The sequence below is a fragment of the Muntiacus reevesi genome, chromosome 8 (genome assembly GCF_963930625.1).
Source record: "Muntiacus reevesi chromosome 8, mMunRee1.1, whole genome shotgun sequence".
NCBI lineage: Eukaryota > Metazoa > Chordata > Mammalia > Artiodactyla > Cervidae > Muntiacus > Muntiacus reevesi.
In genome coordinates this window covers 93,784,757-93,803,012 of record NC_089256.1, presented here as the reverse complement: position 1 = coordinate 93,803,012, position 18,256 = coordinate 93,784,757, and the positions used below count along the sequence as shown (strand labels likewise).

General features: G+C 44.2%; 1 protein-coding gene across 1 annotated transcript in view; it reads right to left on the bottom strand.

Annotated features, from left to right (window-relative positions):
- Positions 1-16,477: 16,477 nt before the first annotated feature.
- LOC136173444 (ceruloplasmin-like) overlaps positions 16,478-18,256 on the bottom strand; it is a 39,053-nt gene continuing 37,274 nt past the window's right edge. Inside the window, exon 18 of the mRNA XM_065943085.1 lies at positions 16,478-16,636. Coding sequence (XP_065799157.1) covers positions 16,478-16,636 — 159 coding nt within the window. The remainder of the gene's footprint in view (positions 16,637-18,256) is intronic.

Genomic DNA, 18,256 nt, shown 5'->3' with positions numbered 1-18,256 from the left:
AGAAGCAATGGAATGAAATCAGAAGCAGGCAACTTTATAAATAAGGCGTTCTTTCTTTATTTGCTTGATTGACAGAATGTTATGTTGCATAAGACGAAATTATTTCGTTAAAGCAAATAACATTTTCCACGTTGGTTCAGTTCTCGTAAATCCAGGAAAAACCTAGTTTTCCACTGCCTGGATTCTCTGATTACAAATAAAAAGTCAACAGTTATTGTTGGAGTCACTGGAGTGTGCATAAGTCTGTGATTCTACCATTCATTGTGTAAATTCCAGGAAGGCAGAGATCAAGTCTAAATGTTCCCTTTGTTCTTCCAACAATATGCTACAGTACAAAGCCCTGCACACAGTGAACTTTTAATAAATCGGGGTGAAGATTTTGCAAAATGAATAAAAATAAGTAGCTCTTTACTTTGGAAAAGTCTAACCATAACCTAGTTACATATTCAAGATACAAAACATGATATTTAGCATGCCAAATTTAAGTACCCCCGAATAAGAATGTATTTTGAACATTTTACTTATTCTGTAAGCTACAAACACATCTGCATAGGGAGTTAATCAGATTATTGTGTATCACTATATAAAAATAATTAGCAGAGGATAATGGGAGTTGAAGACACTGTTTTAGTTATTGAAGAAAGCAGAAACAGATAAACCTGTCTTTAAAGGCAAAAGTTGGCCTTCGTAAGTGGACAGAGCCCTAGTTTATTTTGTTTATTTGTGTATTTTTGGCTGTGCTGGGTCTTCGTAGCTGCATGGACTTTTCTCTCCTTGCAGTGAGCAGGGGCTGCTCTGGTTTTGGTGCCTGGGCTTCTCATTGCAGCGGCTTTTCTCCTTGGGGGGCAGAGGCTTTGGGGTGAGGGGGCTTCAGCAGCCTCAGCTCAGCACTTGTGGCTCATGGACCTGGTTGCCCCACAGTACGTGGGGTCTTCCCAGGCCAGAGATGGAGTCCACGCCTCCTGCATCAGTAGGTGGCCTCTCTCCCACTGAGCCAGCAGGGAAGCCCAAGACCTAGCTTGTTAACCTGGAATTTCTCTCTTTGACATGGACATGAATTTTGGCATAAAAGACTTTTTATGTTTTAGGTGAAGAAAATCCTGAAGACAGTGCACATTTTATGTGGATGTGAGCTTTTTCTCTAGAATACTTCAATGCATTACATAAGTAGTTACCGAACGGTGTTTGTAGAAATAGTTGGTACAGGAGGAAGCACCCCAATGTTTGAACAATTCATTCATTTAACAAGCATTGCTGAATGAACCCCCTGTGTGCCAGACACTGTTCTAAGCACCGTGGGGATATAGCAGGGAATGAAACAGACATGATTCCCTATGCTTGTCAACTTATATTCTCCTGGGGAGAGACCAACGATACACAAATGAAGGGGAAATATCTAGTACGTATTAGCAGCAATGAATGAGGCTAATAAATGCCAAGGTAAATAGCAGTATGAAGATAAAAATCTAATGACACCATGTGACCCCAGGCAAGATCCATACTTGACCCCAGCCTCATTTTCCTCATCTTTAAATCAGTCTCAGAGGGCTGTTGTTCATATTACTTGAAATGACCCATGTTAGGTCATGGAGTGGAGATGTTCCTTTCAGCAATAATGTTCCTAGCAATAACCTTACCTAATTGTCTTGATACAGAAAATTGAGTCACTGTGCCCAGAATGTCCCAAGACCTCCTTCTAGAGCCACCTTAAACAGGCGTGCCTTCATGCCCGCTGAGGGGCCCTGAACGGGGCTAGCATCTTGCCCGGACTCCACTGGCCAAACCCTGTGTCTTGCAAGATGCTGTTCTTTTTAAAACTTGGTGCCCAGAAATGCTCCTTTTTTCCAAATGGTCCACACGGGGGATCTTCTTTTAGCGGCTCATTCTCCTAGAGAGGGTGCTTTTTGATTGGCACAAAGCCCCTGTATGCACCAGTGTATGGCTGATGGTGTAAGCGATGCCCTTTGGGAGATGTACTGCTCCTGTTATCTTTCCGCTGACCCTATTCAGGACTGTCCTGTGTGGGAATCACATCTGTCGTCACAGGCTTTATAGTTAGTAGGTGTTGTTTAATGACCATTAGGCCCCGGTGGCATCTACGCTCTATTAGCTTCCAAACAGTGGTGAAGACCTCCATGATGTATTCCCAATGTCCCTGGGACTAGTTACACGTTCATAAATCTTGACTTAGGACTATGCCTTCTGTCTCCAAGCACTTACCCTGATGCCCTAGGTTCCCTGTAAAATTGTCCCAATAGTCCCTGTGTGGTGCAGAAAGCGGCTGTGAATTCTTCTGGATCTCCATCCTACCCTCTGAGTAAGTTACCCGACAATAAACAAATCCGGTGATTACGTGGAGCTGCCTGCCCCGTTTTCTGGTGTCAGGATACCTTCTCAGCTCATGGGCCCTTCTTGTCCCCCCCATGCCCCAACAATTGGTGAGCCGGCCAGGAGGCTGAAAGTGAGACAGGAATGGGCCATGCTGGGGGAAGCCGGGTGTGGTGTGGGAACCTGGGCTGGCCGTCTCTTCTGCGTGGGGCGACCTGGCTGCGTTTATGGGCTAGTGTGAGTTTAGGACACCTGGAAAGTGTCAAAGGGCTTCCGAGATACATGAACCAGAGCGGTGGGAACGGGAAAGTGGGTAAAAAAAGAAGGTGAGCGAACTGTTTTAGCTATTGCGTGGCCTTTGCTACAGCCTATGAGGATTAGCACGGAAAAGGAATTAGTTCAGCAGGAAGCCAGACAAGACGAAAGAGATTTTGGTGTTGGGGGAGAATGACTGGGGGGCATGTTCTGCCACTACTTTATGAACAAGGTAATTTTACTGATTCACTTATTTTCGGCTGTGCTGCGTCTCTGTTGCCGCACGCGGACTTTCTCTGGCTGTGGCAAGCAGGGGCTACGCTCTAGGTGTGGAGTGCAGGCTCTAGGGCCGGCTGGGCGCCAGGCCCCCAAGCCACTGAGGGTGCAGATGCCCAGGTGCGGGGCGTCAGCAGCTTCGAGAACACGGCTGTGGAAGGAGACCTGGGATTGCGGAGGAGGAGTCCATGCCGTGAGACAGGAAGAAGGCAGACATCAGGCCCTGCCGGCCCCCGGGGGAGCTGCACACCCTCCGGGGTGCTGCGCGGCCTGAGGCTGTTGGAGGCTGCCCTGGTGATGCTGGTCCCCAGAGCAAGTCCTTCTCTGTGACCTCTGCCCCTCCCAACGCCTCTGTCTGCTCCCTACACACACAGAGACAGTCAAAGCTGCGATGAGCCAGCCCAGCTCCGCTTCACAGACAGGCAGGCTGAGGCCGAGGAGGAGGGCTTCCCCAAGGTCGCATGGCGGAGGGGACTGGGCCCCAGGCCTCCCAGCCCGCTGGCCCCCTGTCTCACACGGCAGCTGGCAGCACCCTCTCGTCTCCATTCAGGACTCGCCCCCTCTCTTTCCCTAAGGGAGCCTGCCCCCCACACTTCAGGGCAGTCAGAATCCTGAGCTGGGCAGGGACACGCGGGTGTCCCACGGTTCGTGAGGCCCCATCAAGGGTTAGCAAGTCAAGTGGGAGAATGATCCCCATGGGGTTTCCTAAAGGAGGTGGGGCCTGAGGCCCGGGAGGATGGGCGGATTTGGAGAGAGGGAGAAAAAGAGGAGGGCAGGGTGGGGAGGACCTCGGCGCGTGGGCTCAGTGGCTGGGGCTCCCAGGCTCTGGGGCGCAGGCTCGGTAGTTGTGGCACATGGCTAAGTTGCCCCGTGGCATAAGGGATCTTCCCGGACCAGGGATCAAACTGTCTCCTGCGTTGGCAGGCAGATTCTTCACCACTGAGCCGCCAGGGAAACCCACGTTCTGCCGCTTCTGACTTCGTATCAAAGAAAATGCACCAGGAAGAGCGTACTGAAGTGACGGCAGGAGGATAGCTAAAATGCAGGACAGTCGGCTCAGAGGTGAGGCCTGTTATTTCCCAGTGGGAATGGGACCTGCAGGTGTGATCTTTGGAGTAAAGACTTGTCAGAAGATGTGGACATAATTATAGAGGAGGAAGAAGAATCACGGCCTCTGATGCAAGCTGAAACACAGGACTAGGGAACCAGGAGATAACTGAGAGACCTTCACAAACTCCGAAACAGCAGCACCAGAATATTCCTCTCCTGAGTTCATAGAATTAACTGTCAGGTTTAACCAAAATAGCAGAGAAGGCGTGGCAGCCTGGCGGCTCCATTCATGGGATGCTTGGGGAGATGGCGTCACGTTCAATGGGTCAGAAATGTCTAAGATGTCTAAAATTACCGCAGTTACAGAGCATCCTGGCCTCTGGCAATGTTTGTGTGTGGCCAAGGTGGCCTAGCTAACTTGATTGAATTGGTACATGCAAGTATTTGTCTGGCTGAGCCGAATGAGTGAGGCGTGCTCTCCCCACCCTTAGGACGGCATCTTTGCAAGATTTACAAGAAACAGTGAGGGGATCAGGAGTGAAGCATACTCTCTATGCTCCTAATTTCCAAGACCTGTTGAGGAGTTATTTGTAGCAGGTATGAAGGATAGTATCCTGCAGTCCACTCCGGGAGCTTGGTTGCTGACCTGAGATAGGGACTTTAGTCTCAGTTTTGACTGGGATGGTTAATCAGCCCATTCAGACTATGGTGGCTCTGACGGCTGAATAAAGTGAGACTGAAAAGATCTGGCACAAGGGAAATAAACAGGTGCTTCGCTGAGTCGCTTCAGTCGTGTCCAGCTCTGTGACGCCACGGACCTCAGCCCGCCAGGCTCCTCTGTCCATGGGGTTCTCCAGGCGAGAACACCGCAGCGGGTTGCATGCCCTCCTCCAGGGGATCTTCTTAACCCAGGGATTGAATCCCCATCTCCTGCATTGCAGGTGGATTCTTTACCAATTGAGCCACCAGGGAAGCCCAAATAAACAGGTAGATAAAGCCAAAGAGAGAGAAAAAAGTGAGGTCAACTAGAATTTCCCACGAACAGTTATGGCAAGAGCTTGTATTAATCAGGACCCCTGAAGAGAATATAAACAACCTAATTGGGTCCTTTTAACCTTATGGAAAGTATTATCCAAAGAAAAACAGTTTATTCTACTGACAGCAAGAGGAAGAGGCACAAGCCTGCACTCTGCCACTTTGGGAAGATGAAGAATAGGGGTTGATACTCCCGGTTCTGGGGGTCAGGGCTGGGGTAAAGGCCTGGCTGTGGCCACAGGGCCACGGGTACATCAACTGTGGAGGCCCCGTGTGGAACTGTTTGTCAGTCTCACACCAATAGAGAGACCACTCTGGCTTTAGAGATATCTGTGCCCAGTGCACCCAGGTTTATGGGAATCCACCCAAGTTCCAAGGCGCAATATGACCCATTGATGGATGTGGAGGCCAAACAGTATGGATGAAGCATATGAGCTTGTATTTACAAATTGGAAGATTGCCTCCCCATCCCTTTCTGGTTTATATTTCACTCTTAAGTTCAGTCCAGTTCAGTTGCTCAGTCATGTCCAACTCTTTGTGACCCCATGGACTGCAGCACGCCAGGCTTCCCTGTCCATCAGCAACTCTTGGAGCTTGCTCAAACTCATGTCCATCGAGTCGGTGATGCTATCCAACCATCTCATCCTCTATCGTCCCCTTCTCTTCCTGCCTTCAATCTTTGCCAGCATCAGGGTCTTTTCCAATGAGTCACTTCTTTGCATCAGGTGGCCAAAGTACTGGAGTTTCAGCTTCAACATCAGTCCTTCCGATGAATATTCAGGGTTGATTTCCTTTAGGATGGACCGGTTTGATGCCCTTGCAGTCCAAGGGACTCTTAAGAGTCTTCTCCAACACCACAGTTCAAAAGCATCAATTCTTTGGCGCTCAGCTTTCTTTATGGTCCAACTCTCACATCCGTAATACCCATACCTGGATATATTTTGGGGGTGTGGATGTCCTACAAGACCTGGACTTCACAATCACCACCAGTAAGTTCTACTTATGAATCCGTAATGTCAAGTGTGTAGTGGCGGATAGCACTAAATGGGACCCTGTAGAGTTATCCATCCCTAGGAGAGTGGTGACTATAAAATAGTATTGCCTACCAGGGAGACAGGACGGAATGTGGGTACCGTCACAGGATTAGAGAAGGTAAGGGTTATAAGACTGCACAAAGCCTATGTTGCCATAGAAAAAAAATGGCACCTGGCTCATGACAGTAGACTGTAGAGAATTAAACACAATAACACCCCGTATCTATGCAGCAGTTCCAAATACAGCTGAACTCTTGGACACAAATCTCCTTTTCTCTCAAGACAAATCACTGAGTCTAAAATTGTGTGTGTGTGTTAGCTGCTCAGTCGTTTCTGACTCTTTGTGACCCCACAGACTGTAGCCTGCCAGGTTCCTCTGTCCATGGGATTCTCCAAGAATACTGGAGTGGATTGTCACATCGTTCTCCAGAGGATCTTCCCAACCCAGGGATCGAGCCTTGGTCTTCTGCATTGCAGGCAGATTCTTTACAATTCGAGCTGCAGGGAAGTTCCATAGTCTAATGCCTTTTTCAGTATTTTCTTAGATAAGGGGTATCAGGACCAGTTAGCCTTCATGTGGAAAGGGAGGCAATGCACTTCTTCTGTCTTAGCCCAAGGTTATCTGCACGCCCTACTATTTGTCATGGGATGTTGGCTTGTAAGTTGGAGAAATGGGCTCTCCCTCGCTTTTTCTCTCTCTGCATTACATTGATGACATCATGTTAACCCCTGAAGACTTGCTGTCTCTTCTCAAGCTGCTGCATCACCTCAGGGATATTTAAAATCAATGGGATGGAAGGTAAATGCTGACAAGGTGCAAGGACCAGGACAGTCACTAAAGTTCTTGGGAATGACGTGTTCCGGTTAGACTAAAGTGCTGCCTAAGGTTGTTTTTGATAAAATACAGTAAGTCTCCCACATATGAACCTTCAAGTTGCAAACTTTCAAAGATGCAAATGTGCATCTGGTTCCAGCAAGAAACCGAAACACATGCCATCAGTCAGTTCCCTTTGCTGATGCTTTTATGGCTGGCTTACTTCTCTCTGGGTAAATGGGGGAGTGTAGTTCTTAGTATTCTTTTATCATTAGTAGGAATTCTTTGATTTTGCCACTGCTCGCATTGTTACTGTGGGTTTGGAGCACAAGCCACCTCTGGTATCTGGCCCTAGGGTCTCTTAAGAAGAATAATGATAAGATTGTCGAGCCATCAAGATAGTGAGGGTGGAGTGTGTGGCTGCTGACATAACTGGTGCCATCTTGGTCTCATACAGTTCCTCCTGTCCTTCCACTAACCCTACCCAGGACTGCAGTACATGGGAAGTCACTTCCCTATCACCCAGGGCTTTGTAGTTAATAGATATTGCTTAATGACTGTTGGGTCCAGGTGGCCTCTGTACTCTGTTAGCCTCCAATGATGAAGACCTTGTCTGACATATTCCTGGTGAACCGTGAGACGAGTTGCATGCATGCATGCGTGCTTAGCCTCTCAGTCATGTCTGACTCTGCGACCCCATGGGCTGTAGCCCACCAGGCTCTTCTGTCCATGGATTTCCCAGGCAAGAGTACTGGAGAAGTGACCATTCACTTCTCCAGGGGATCCTCCCAACCCAGGGATAGAACCTGGGTCTCTTGCATTGTACGCAGATTCTCGACCATGTGATCCACCAGGGAAACCCTTCCATAGTCTAGGTTAACTATAAAATTGCCTCAGTGGCCCCTCAGTGGTGTGGAGCACAGCTGTAAATGCTGCTGGGTCATTGTCCGCCTAATCCTGCTCAGTGAGTACATTATCCTGTAGCAGATGGATTCACTGATTATTTGGAGCTGTCTGCCTCATTTTTTAGTTTCAAGATACCTTCCAATTTAGGTGAGCCCTTTCGTTCCCTGTCATCTGAGTTTCCAGGCATTTTCTTCTTACTCATTACTTACTTCTTACTCTTCTACTCTATGTTCAAACTCAGCCTTGTAGGATGGAAGGATGGTGCACAGGGCACCGCAGCAATTCCCAAAATAACTTCTTCCAGAAACTTCTACCCTCCCTCTCCACTCATGCTCAGATAGTTACTGAGCTGAAGGCTCCAGAGTAAGTCCTTACAACACTCATCAAGTGTTAGTCACTCAGGCATGTCTGATTCTGTGACCCCATGGACTATAAACTTCCAGGCTTCTCTGTCCATGGATTCTCCAGGCAAGAATACTGGAGTGGGTTGCCATTCTCTTCTCCAGGGGATCTTCCCAACCCAGGGATCAAACCCAGCTCTCCTGCACGGCAGGCAGGCTCTTTACCATCTGAGCCACCAAGGAAGCCCATAGCGCTCATATCTGTGGTGAAATGAAGCGGTTAAATAGTAATACCCCCGACCAGTGCAAGTAAACATTTTATGGTGTAATACAGGAAGGGTAAGGAAGTCATATTTCCGTCCTGTTTTGAGACAGTTGACCTTCCAGTGTGGCAGGAAGTGGGGAGATGGCTGTGAACGTCAAGGGCTGCCTCAGCAAGAGGCAGGGTCACTGGGCCCTAACAAGCAGCAGTTAACCCTGCAAGCCTCCTTACAGTGATTCCAGACTTGGGACTCAAAAGTGAACTTTGAATAATGTTGCAATTGAGAATTTCTGCACTCAGCAGACTAGGATGATGCAAGAAGACAGAGGAGCCAGCAGGAGAGGCTCAGCTGACCTCGGGCATTTTTGAAAAAGAGAAGAGAGAAATCTAGACTGGATCGAACACCCATTCTCTTAGCTGTGTATGTCAGAAGGTTTTTGGTTTTTTTGTGGTTTTTTTTTTTTTAATGTCTTTATTGAATTTGTTACAATATTGTTTCTGTTTTATGTTTTCCTACAACCCCTGTATTGGAAGGCCAAGTCTTAACCACTGGAATGCCAGGGAAGTCCCTGTCAGATTTTTACCTGGGAACCCCAGGGTATAACTCTGTAGCTTGTTATAATTAATTACTGTATTCCTGAGTTAACCGTTTAGTAACCCAAGTAGAGTTATATATAAGTTTGGGGGTTTTTTGCGAGTCGGGAGAGCGAAGGCCTTACTTGCGGGATGTTAGTTCCCCAACCAGGGATTGAATCCAGGCCTTCAGCAGTGAAAGTCCCGAGTCCTAACCAGTTGACCACCAGGGAATTCCCACATGTCACCAATTTTCATTGTTTTCCACAAATTCTTTTCTTGTCAACGTAAAGACTTCTGGGCTGCCTGGTTCTTCTCTGCATTTAGCAATCAAGATGCTGAATGGCTACAGAATATCATTCCAGCCGCATCTGTCTGGCAAGATGCAGTCTTTCTGTTACCTGCACTATTCGAACAGTTCAGTGGCTCATTCGGGTCCAGCTCTTTGCGACCCCGTGGACGGCAGCACGCCAGGCTTCCCTGTCCATCGCCAGCTCCCGGAGCTTGCTCAATCTCATGCCCATCGAGTCGATGATGCAATCCTACCATCTATTCGTGCTTATGCTCTAATTTGTCTCTTTTTTAAAAAATAACTCATTATTTCTGGCTGTGCTGGGTCTTTGTTGCTGCGCACCAGCTCTTTATAGTTACAGGGTGCGGGGCCGCTCTCTAGCTGCCGGGAGCGGGGGCCGCTCTCTGGCTGCCGGGTGCAGGCTTCCCATTGATGCGGCTTCTCTTGCTGCGGAGCACAGGCTCTCGGGGTGCAGGCTCGGTAGCTGTGGTTCTCGGGCACCACCACAGTTTAAATAGTCGTGGTGTGTGGGCTTAGCTGCCCCGCGGCATGTGGAGTCCTCCTGAAGCAGAGATTGAACCCATGTCCACGCCCCCTGCATCGGCAGGCAGAGCCTTAACCACTGGACCGTGGGGAAGTCCTCTGATTTGCTTCTTGCTGACTCATGAGAACTGGCTCTTAACCTCTGCTCTATGTCTCCGGAATTATTAACAAAGCAACCGCCACTGAGACAGCAGCAGACAGTGAATACAAAAGAGCAGGTCACTCTGGCCTTGACCCGTCAGACTCCCCAAGTCTTGTCTTTTTCGCAGGAAATCGCATGACTCCGGAGTTTCCCCAGCGAGTGGGTCACGCACAGGACTTTGATAGTGAGTCCCTGACTGACCAGGGCAGGGCGAGCCGGGCCCAGCCTTCTCTGCTCTGGGTCCATCCTGGGCCGCCTAGGGAATGATGGGCAGGTGGGTCCTTGATGACTTCATCTCCTTTGGGCCAAGGTCTCGCTCATTACCTTCTGTCAGGTCCAGGGATTAGGTAGGGGAAGAGAGAAGGCCAAAACTCTAACCTAGCCAAAACTCTCGTCTATGGTATTGACGTCTATAGCGTTAAGGGAAAGGGGATTTTTTTTTTAATGGCATAAGGTTTTCAATTGTTGTTTCATCCTTGTTCTTTCACTCCCTTGAATAATACAGAAATCACAGCGTATGATTTAATAACAATGAAAGAGAACAACAGGAGGCAACTAGGGATATGGACTTGGGATTGGGTGGGTTTTGTATATAAAAGTCTGGCTCACCAACAAGTTGTTATAATTTTGAGGAATTAACTAGCTCTGGGAGCAGCAACCCCTCCCCAGCTAGCAAGGTCCCCCAAAGATGTCTCACATCATAAAAGATTAAAACTTAAAAACATAACTTGTACATGTTTTATATCAGAATGATCTAAGTGACTGTCTCCTCAGATGGCCTCCTTGGTACAAATAACTATGCTCTGTTTTATATTGCATCTCAAGAACCTAGCACAGTGCTTGACACATAGCTTAACAGATATTGAAAGAATGAAGGCATGCTAACTCTAATAATGTTGTTGTTGTTTAGTCACCAAGTCATGTCTGACTCTTCTGAGAACCCATGGGCTGTAAACCGACAGGCTCTTCTGTCCATGGGATTTTCCACACAAGAATGCTGGAGTGGGTTGCCATTTCCTTCTCCAGGGAAACTTGCTGACCCAGGGATTGAGCCCCGTCTCCTGTATGAAGGTGGATTCTCTACCACTGAGCCACCAGGGAAGCCTGTAATCTACTCAAATTGTTAGATGATTACTATATGCCAACACAGTGTGAAAAGCCTTATAAATTTTATCTCATTTAATTTTCACAGCAACCAATTAGACAGATGTGTTAGTTTTTTTATCGCTGCTGTCACAAATGGCCATAAATTTAGTGACTTCAAACAATATACATCTATTATCTTACAGTTCTGTATGCTGAAAATCTGACATATGTGTCACTGGACAAAAATCAAGGAGTCAGTGGGCCTGTTTCTTTTAGGAAGTTCTAGGGGAGAAGCTCTTTCCAGTCTGTTCCAGTTTCTAGAGACCAACAGGGGTAGGGGTGTCTTTCTTTCTTTCTTTCTTTTTTTAAGGAAATGTATTAATTTTTAGTTGGAGGATAATTACTTTACAATATTGCGTTGGTTTCTGCTGTATACCAACACGAATCAGCCGTCAGTCAGTCCGTTCAGTCGCTCAGTCGTGTCCGACTCTGCAAGCACATTAGGCTTCCCTGTCCATCACCAACTCCCGGAGCTTGTTCAGACTCTGCGTGCCTTCTCCAGCACCTGCATTTCAAAGCCCTCTAGAACTGAATTGCAAGTAGTGTTAACCAGGTAATTCCAGATCACCTGGATTAAAGTTCCATTCTTGGGAGAAGCCAACACTGTAAGTATTAAGTCCCAGTTTGGTGACGTGGGCCTTAGCATATGTGAGTCAATTTGGGGCCTGTTCTCTTCCTCTTTCTTTAAACATCAAGAATATCTTCATTTTAAAGATAAAGAAGCTATGGATGGGAGAGATTTTATACTTTGTCCAGGATTCCATAGCTAGTGAGTGGCGAAGCTGGAATGCAATCACAGGCCTGCCTCCCAGAGATGCTCAGAGGACCGAGCGGCATGAGAGCGTGGCTCCGGACTGTCAGGCTGGGCCTCCAAGTCACCCTGCCCTTTGCAAGAATTCTGTTCAGGGTTTTGATTGGCAACTGATTGATTCAGAATCTTCTTTTTGTCGGTTTACATAAAGATGACCAGGTTCAGAGGGCTAATTGATTTTAAACAAACTTGGAGAATAAATCACTATAGTAATTTATACATTGAAAAGTAGAGCAAGATGGGCATATATTATTGGCCTCTGAAAAACTTGGTTTATAGACCTACTCAGAAAATATTTTGGAACAAAGTTGTCTTGGTAAATATAGAATTTGAGCAAAAAGGTGTATTTCCTTTTTTTGGCCTTAGCACGCGGCTTACAGGATCTTGTTTCCTCAACCAGTGATCAAACCCACGGCAGTGAAAGTGCCGAGTCTTAACCACTGGACCTTCAGGAAATTCCCAGGTGTATTTTCTTAAAGCATACGCCTTTAGTTTTCTAATTAAAAATTTTTTTCTTTTGTACTAACAGGGTTTCTGTTTAGATACTAATTGTTAGGCACCAATGGTTAGAATAGGAAGCACCTTCCGACAATTGTACAGCAGACGCAGCCACTGTGACGTTCTCTGCCTTTGACTCTCCCCTCTTAAGGCTGCATTGCAGACTTCCCTGGTGGTCTAGTAGCTAAGACTCTGCCCTCCCAATGCTGGGGGTCTGGGCTCAACTCCTGGTCAGGGAACTTGATCCCACATTCTGCAGCTAAGTGTTCACATGCCACAACAAAGACTGAAGATCCTGAATGCCAAACTAAGATCTGGCACAGCCAAACTAAAAAAACAAAAAAGAATGCATGCAGACATTTACTCTTCCACTCAACTCCATTCACTAAATCACACTCCACATATCCATTAAATCAGGGTTGATTTCATAGACAATGATTCCTGTCCATCTCCGAATCCCCAAATCTAGGACTGTGCTCTTAAATAAATGGATGAGTGCATGAATTAGGCATTATTCTTGGTGAGATTTGGTCAATATTTTTTGCAATTTCTTAAAGAATATTCTAGTTTTATCAGCAAAACTTTTAAAAACTCTCAGTCTTGGATGTTTCTTGGGGGTGAGTGGGGGTACTAGTTGCCTCTAAACTTTACATGTTCTTATTGGTTTCAGTATCAAAGAATAAAGTAGTATTGTTAATTTTGTTTCATGTTACAATCGCTTTACTAGTATTTAATTTTTAAAGTCCTCTTCTGGGGACACATATTGGAGTATTTTGTGGTGAACTGATATCATGTACAGGATTTACTTGATAATATTCCAGGTATTCATGCATTACTTATGAAACTCAGAGGTAAGAAAGTGAAAAGAATGAAAAGTCTGATTTTGGTTTCAATTCTCATGTTGAATGCTTTGGTTTAACTAATTTCTGCTTGCAAATATTCTTACTTATTGTCTAAGGCAGAGACTTGTTAGCCAATCAACAAGAAATTTCTAATTCTTTTTCCCTGTTATTTACATTATAGAGGCTACAAAAGTTTGTTTCCAGTCTTTTTTGCAGTTACAAGTAACCAGATAATAGCGGTTTGACCAATGAGATATAAGCAGAAATTGGCTGGGTCTCCTTGGAAGATTTTTGCTTTGTTGATAAAAGGAAAGGATGTGGTTAGTTTTCCTTCTTCTATGCCTTCAACCTAAAAGTAATGTATGGAGCTACAGCAACTATTTTGCAACCATGAGGCAACAGTCACTAGGAAAAAGGACAAAGGCATTAAACAAACTGTCCTTCATATCATCAAGTTTTTCAACAAACCCTAGTAGCCATCTACCTCCTAACTTTTTTTAAAAATTTGAGCAAACGCCATGATAACCCCTCTTAGCTGAAGTTTCTGTTTCTTACAGCAGGAGCCATGAAAAGTGAAAAGTGTGAAAGTTAGTCACTGAGTCATGTCCAACTCTTTGCAATCCCATGCACTGTAATCTGTGTCCATGGAATTCTCCAGGCAAGAATACTGGAGTGGGTAGCCATTCCCTTCTCCAGGGGATCTTCTGACCCAGGGATTTAATCTGGGTCTCCTGCATTGCAGGCAGATTTTTACCCTCTGAGCCACCAGGGAAGCAGGAGGCACCCCTACTGTTAATATTGCTAGATATTGAGCATGAGTCCTTATTTTTGGTTCTGGAAAACTGGAGCTTATAGATTCTGAAAACTGTAGTCTTCCAAGCATAAGGCACTGTACAGTATATGGATTTGCATCTTAAAGACCGATTAAAACACTTACCCATGATTTGAGAATTTAATTTTCTAAATGTTTGCAAATGTTGCAGTTTAGGGTAAAATCTTGGGTGGTATGTTTTTTTTTTCTAACTGAGCTAGACTTTTATTTACACCTGCTCAATTTGTCCCGCTTGCCCACCTCCACTGCTATTTATTAAAAGCCTTGCTACAGTCCTACAGATGCTATTCCATGGACAGAAGATGAAGCAGCTCATACACAAAATTTACCAAGAAAACTTTTATTTTTAGCTAGTTTTCCTGGCACATTGCCGTGAACATCTTTAGACAGCCCCTCCTATACTCCTTCATTCCTGAAGTTTTTCTTCTTCGTCAACTTTAACTCTGCTCCTGGACTTGTCAACATTCATAGCAGGCAGATATTTGTGCTATAGAAAAGAAAGTTTCATACAGTTTCAGGTTGGAATATTAAACTAAAGTGGTTACATAAATTTAAGGAAAAATATAAAGTTTGAATACGTTTTAAGAACATCCTTAAAATGACTACCAGTGCTTTTGCAAGAAAAGTTTGCTTACTGAATCAGTAGCAACATCACTGTCACTCTGCCTTGTGGACAGAAGGACCCGAAGACCCAACCAGGTTTTACTCTAGAGTATTTGCAACACAAAAAGCTGGTTTCCCAGAGAAACCGTGTAAAAAGTGGGGGTCTGTTTCTTGGACAGCACACCAAAATATTGTTTATTAAGGATGAATGTGTTGGGAGTCTGCAATTAACGTATATGCCCTAAAATACATAAAATACATCACTGGGACTTCCCGGATGGCCCCGTGTTTAAGACCCAGCACTTCCACTGCAGGGAACACGAGTTCGATGCCTAGTCAGGGAACTAAGACCCTGTAAGCCATGCAATATAGCCAAAAATAAAATAGAATAAAACAGGTAACCAACAAGGACCTACTGTATAACAGAGAACTATACTCAATGTTTTGTAATAACCTATAAGGGAAAAAAATCTGAAAAAGAATACATGTATATTATGTACATATAAAGTATACATATAAAATATATGTGTACCTGAGGCACTTTGCGCTATACCTGAAACTAACACAACATTGTAAGTCAACTTCAGTTAAAAAAGAATGACTATGAATGATTATAGGAATAAGAGTAATAATTACTGTGTTAACAATATTATTCTTGATATTAATATTTTATTGTAGGTAAAAATTATATTTGGAGCTAATACATCTTTGGTTTTGTAAGAAATGTGGTCCTTAAATTCAAAGAGGATCCCATAGAACTCAAGAGTGGCACAGCATATTTTAAATAGTATATGTCATATGTGTTCAATAGTGTTCCTGATTTTAAAAGTAACCTCAGCAGAAGCAGAACATACAAAAAGAAAATAAACCTCACTCAGAATTTCACCACCTAGAGAGAGTTACCATTAACATTTCTGTTAATGCACATATATCTATTGTATATATATATAAAATTTGGATTGTATTTCAAATACTGTTTTGTAGACTGCTTTTAACCACTTAGTATTGTATATAAGCATTTTCCCATTTAAATTTTAAGGCATGACTTTTAAAATGGGATAATACTTCAGATAATAAATGTAGCAAAACTTACAGTAGATCATTTCCTAATTTTCGGTTTTCCACCAGAACAAAATAACATAGTGACAAATATTTTTCAGTATTGCTGACAATTTTCTGAGATCAACTGTCACGTAAAATTACTGAGTCAAAATATTAGAATCATTCTGTCAAACGACCAAAGGATAGTGACTTCATGAATAGTCTAAATAACCAAGGAACTAATAAAAATCTCAGTAACAAAGACACTATTTTCATAAAAAGTTGCCAATAAAATATATTGGGAGATGGGAATGAGAGAAAATAAAATGTCACTTGAATGTGGAAATTAATTATTAGAATTGTTATTTATCAATAGGTTCTTTCCAGAACTATGGAAACAGTATATACTTCCACCAAAGTATGTGCAATGACCCTCTCACCACGCTGGTATTGATACTATCAGTGAAAAAAAACCTTGCCAAATTGATGGCTTTCTTATTCAAAAGTATCTCACTGTTGTCTAAATACAATTTTAAGTGATTTGATTATAAGCAAGTTTATTTATCTTTATAGGTTCAGTAGTCACTTGTATTTCATCTTCATGAACTATCTGTTCAAATCCGGATGCAGATATTATAGGAATCTAGAAATTACATTTAACTCTAAAATATCTTTTATCAGATTAGATACAGTTTACCTAAATTTACAAAGAAAGTAAGCTAGATTATCTTGGTCACATCAAAACAGTAATCTTTGATTACTGTAAATGTAAATATTCAGTAGATCAGTTATCCTTATATAAACACTGAATTTATTTAAACATCATCACTTCTAATGAACTTGGCATACCTTTTCACTCGATAACAGTGTAAACGCTTTCCATTCCTGCCTCAATGTGAGTGTTGACATGGCAATGAAATAACCAGTTTCCAACATCTCTTGGATACATTTTTAGAGTTTGATAGCTCCCAGGAGGAAGGTCATACACGTCAGAGCGAAACACTCCCATGTTCTCAACAAAAAGACAAGACACAGTTAAATGACTTGTAAGAGATATCTGTCATTCACACCTTCTGTTGTCGTTCAGCCTCTAAACCATGTCCGACTCTGCAACCCCAAGACTGCAGCCCGCCAGCGTCCCTGGCCCTCACTCTTTCCTGGTTCACCCAACTCACCGCTTGCTCTAACTCCTCTCGTGTATACTTCTTCAGATGATTAGAAAGGTTTAGGTGCCACTGAACCTCTCCTCTGAATGCAACTGAGAGTTTGGCGAAGGCAGTGCCAGGGCATTTTAGCCATATGCCGCAGGAAAAGCATCTCGCTCTAAAAGGGTGCTTGTGGCAGTATAGGTTTTAGATACCTTGTCGGCGTCTCATACACAGTGCTCCAGATTTCAGAGAACATCAGTTTCACAAATCCCAAAGGTTCTAACTGAAATGTTTCTAACTAGGCATGTTGGTGACATGAATATGATCATTTTTCAAGATGTAACTAATCAGGAAAACTCACAGTTTCAGGAAAGAGAGGAGCCACATCTCTGCTCTCCGGGGTTGAGCCCGAAGGCTGAGGGTTTAATGGCTAATTTCTCCCTTAAACAGAAAACCCGAGGTTTAGGAGACTGTCTCATCTGTAGGCTACTCTGATTTTGATAAATGACGGGCAAGGCCTGGCTTGGATGGATTAGAAAAAGAGTAAGAGAGAATGAATTTCTCTGCATAATATTGATAGACGGGAGGTGTTTGGAGTGTGGGGGATGTGTTGGAGAGTGCAGCTCATGATGTGGTCCAGAATAATTTGAGGAGAGGAGAGAAGAGAGTCAGGAGAGGAAGAATGCAGAGAAAGAAGTGCTGCGAGTGAGAGCAAAAAGCAAGAGAGCCAGAGGTTCACGGTGGAAGGATAATTAAAAACAAGGACATCCAATGTCAACTGATAAGAACAGTAACATTTTCACTGTGTAACAACAATAATAAAACCCCTCTAACTTACCCCCCAAATTTCACTTGAAATCTATGACCCACAATGTCCTTGATTTTATGCTTGCACAGGTAAATCTTAAGTAATGGGGATATATTCAAATTTGGAGCTGCTCAGAGAGATGAGAAAATACCAGCCACAGGAGTTAGTGGAGAAGGCAGGAAGCTGAGCTGATGCAGGAAGTCAGAGTTGTAAATGGTGAGAAGAAATTTAGGCTCTTAAGACTGGAGAAACCGGAAGGTAGAGAGGAGGAAGGCTGAGCCATCTCCCACTGGACATAGAGTGGGGCCTAAAGTCATTGCTATTTAGGGAAATTAATTTTCCATCAAAGGTGACAATAATAAGGATGACACGGATACATTTCTAAGATGTCAGAAAATTTAAGGAACAATATGAAACAATTTAAATGAATTGACAGTGTCCAAGGCATGCACGAGGTACTGGGAAACGTACCATCTGTACCTGGAAATATATTCGAAGGAAATCATAGCTTTAGGGAATAGGAGGTGACTGGCTGGTTTGTCCCAAGACCCAGTTAGTAACCCCAGGGGGCTGCTCTGCTGTCCCTAGATGTCCCGGGGAGTGGATCCCAGCAGCTGGATCATTGCTGGAGTAATTAAATTCAGCCTTAGTACCGTTTTTCTAGATTCCATATATA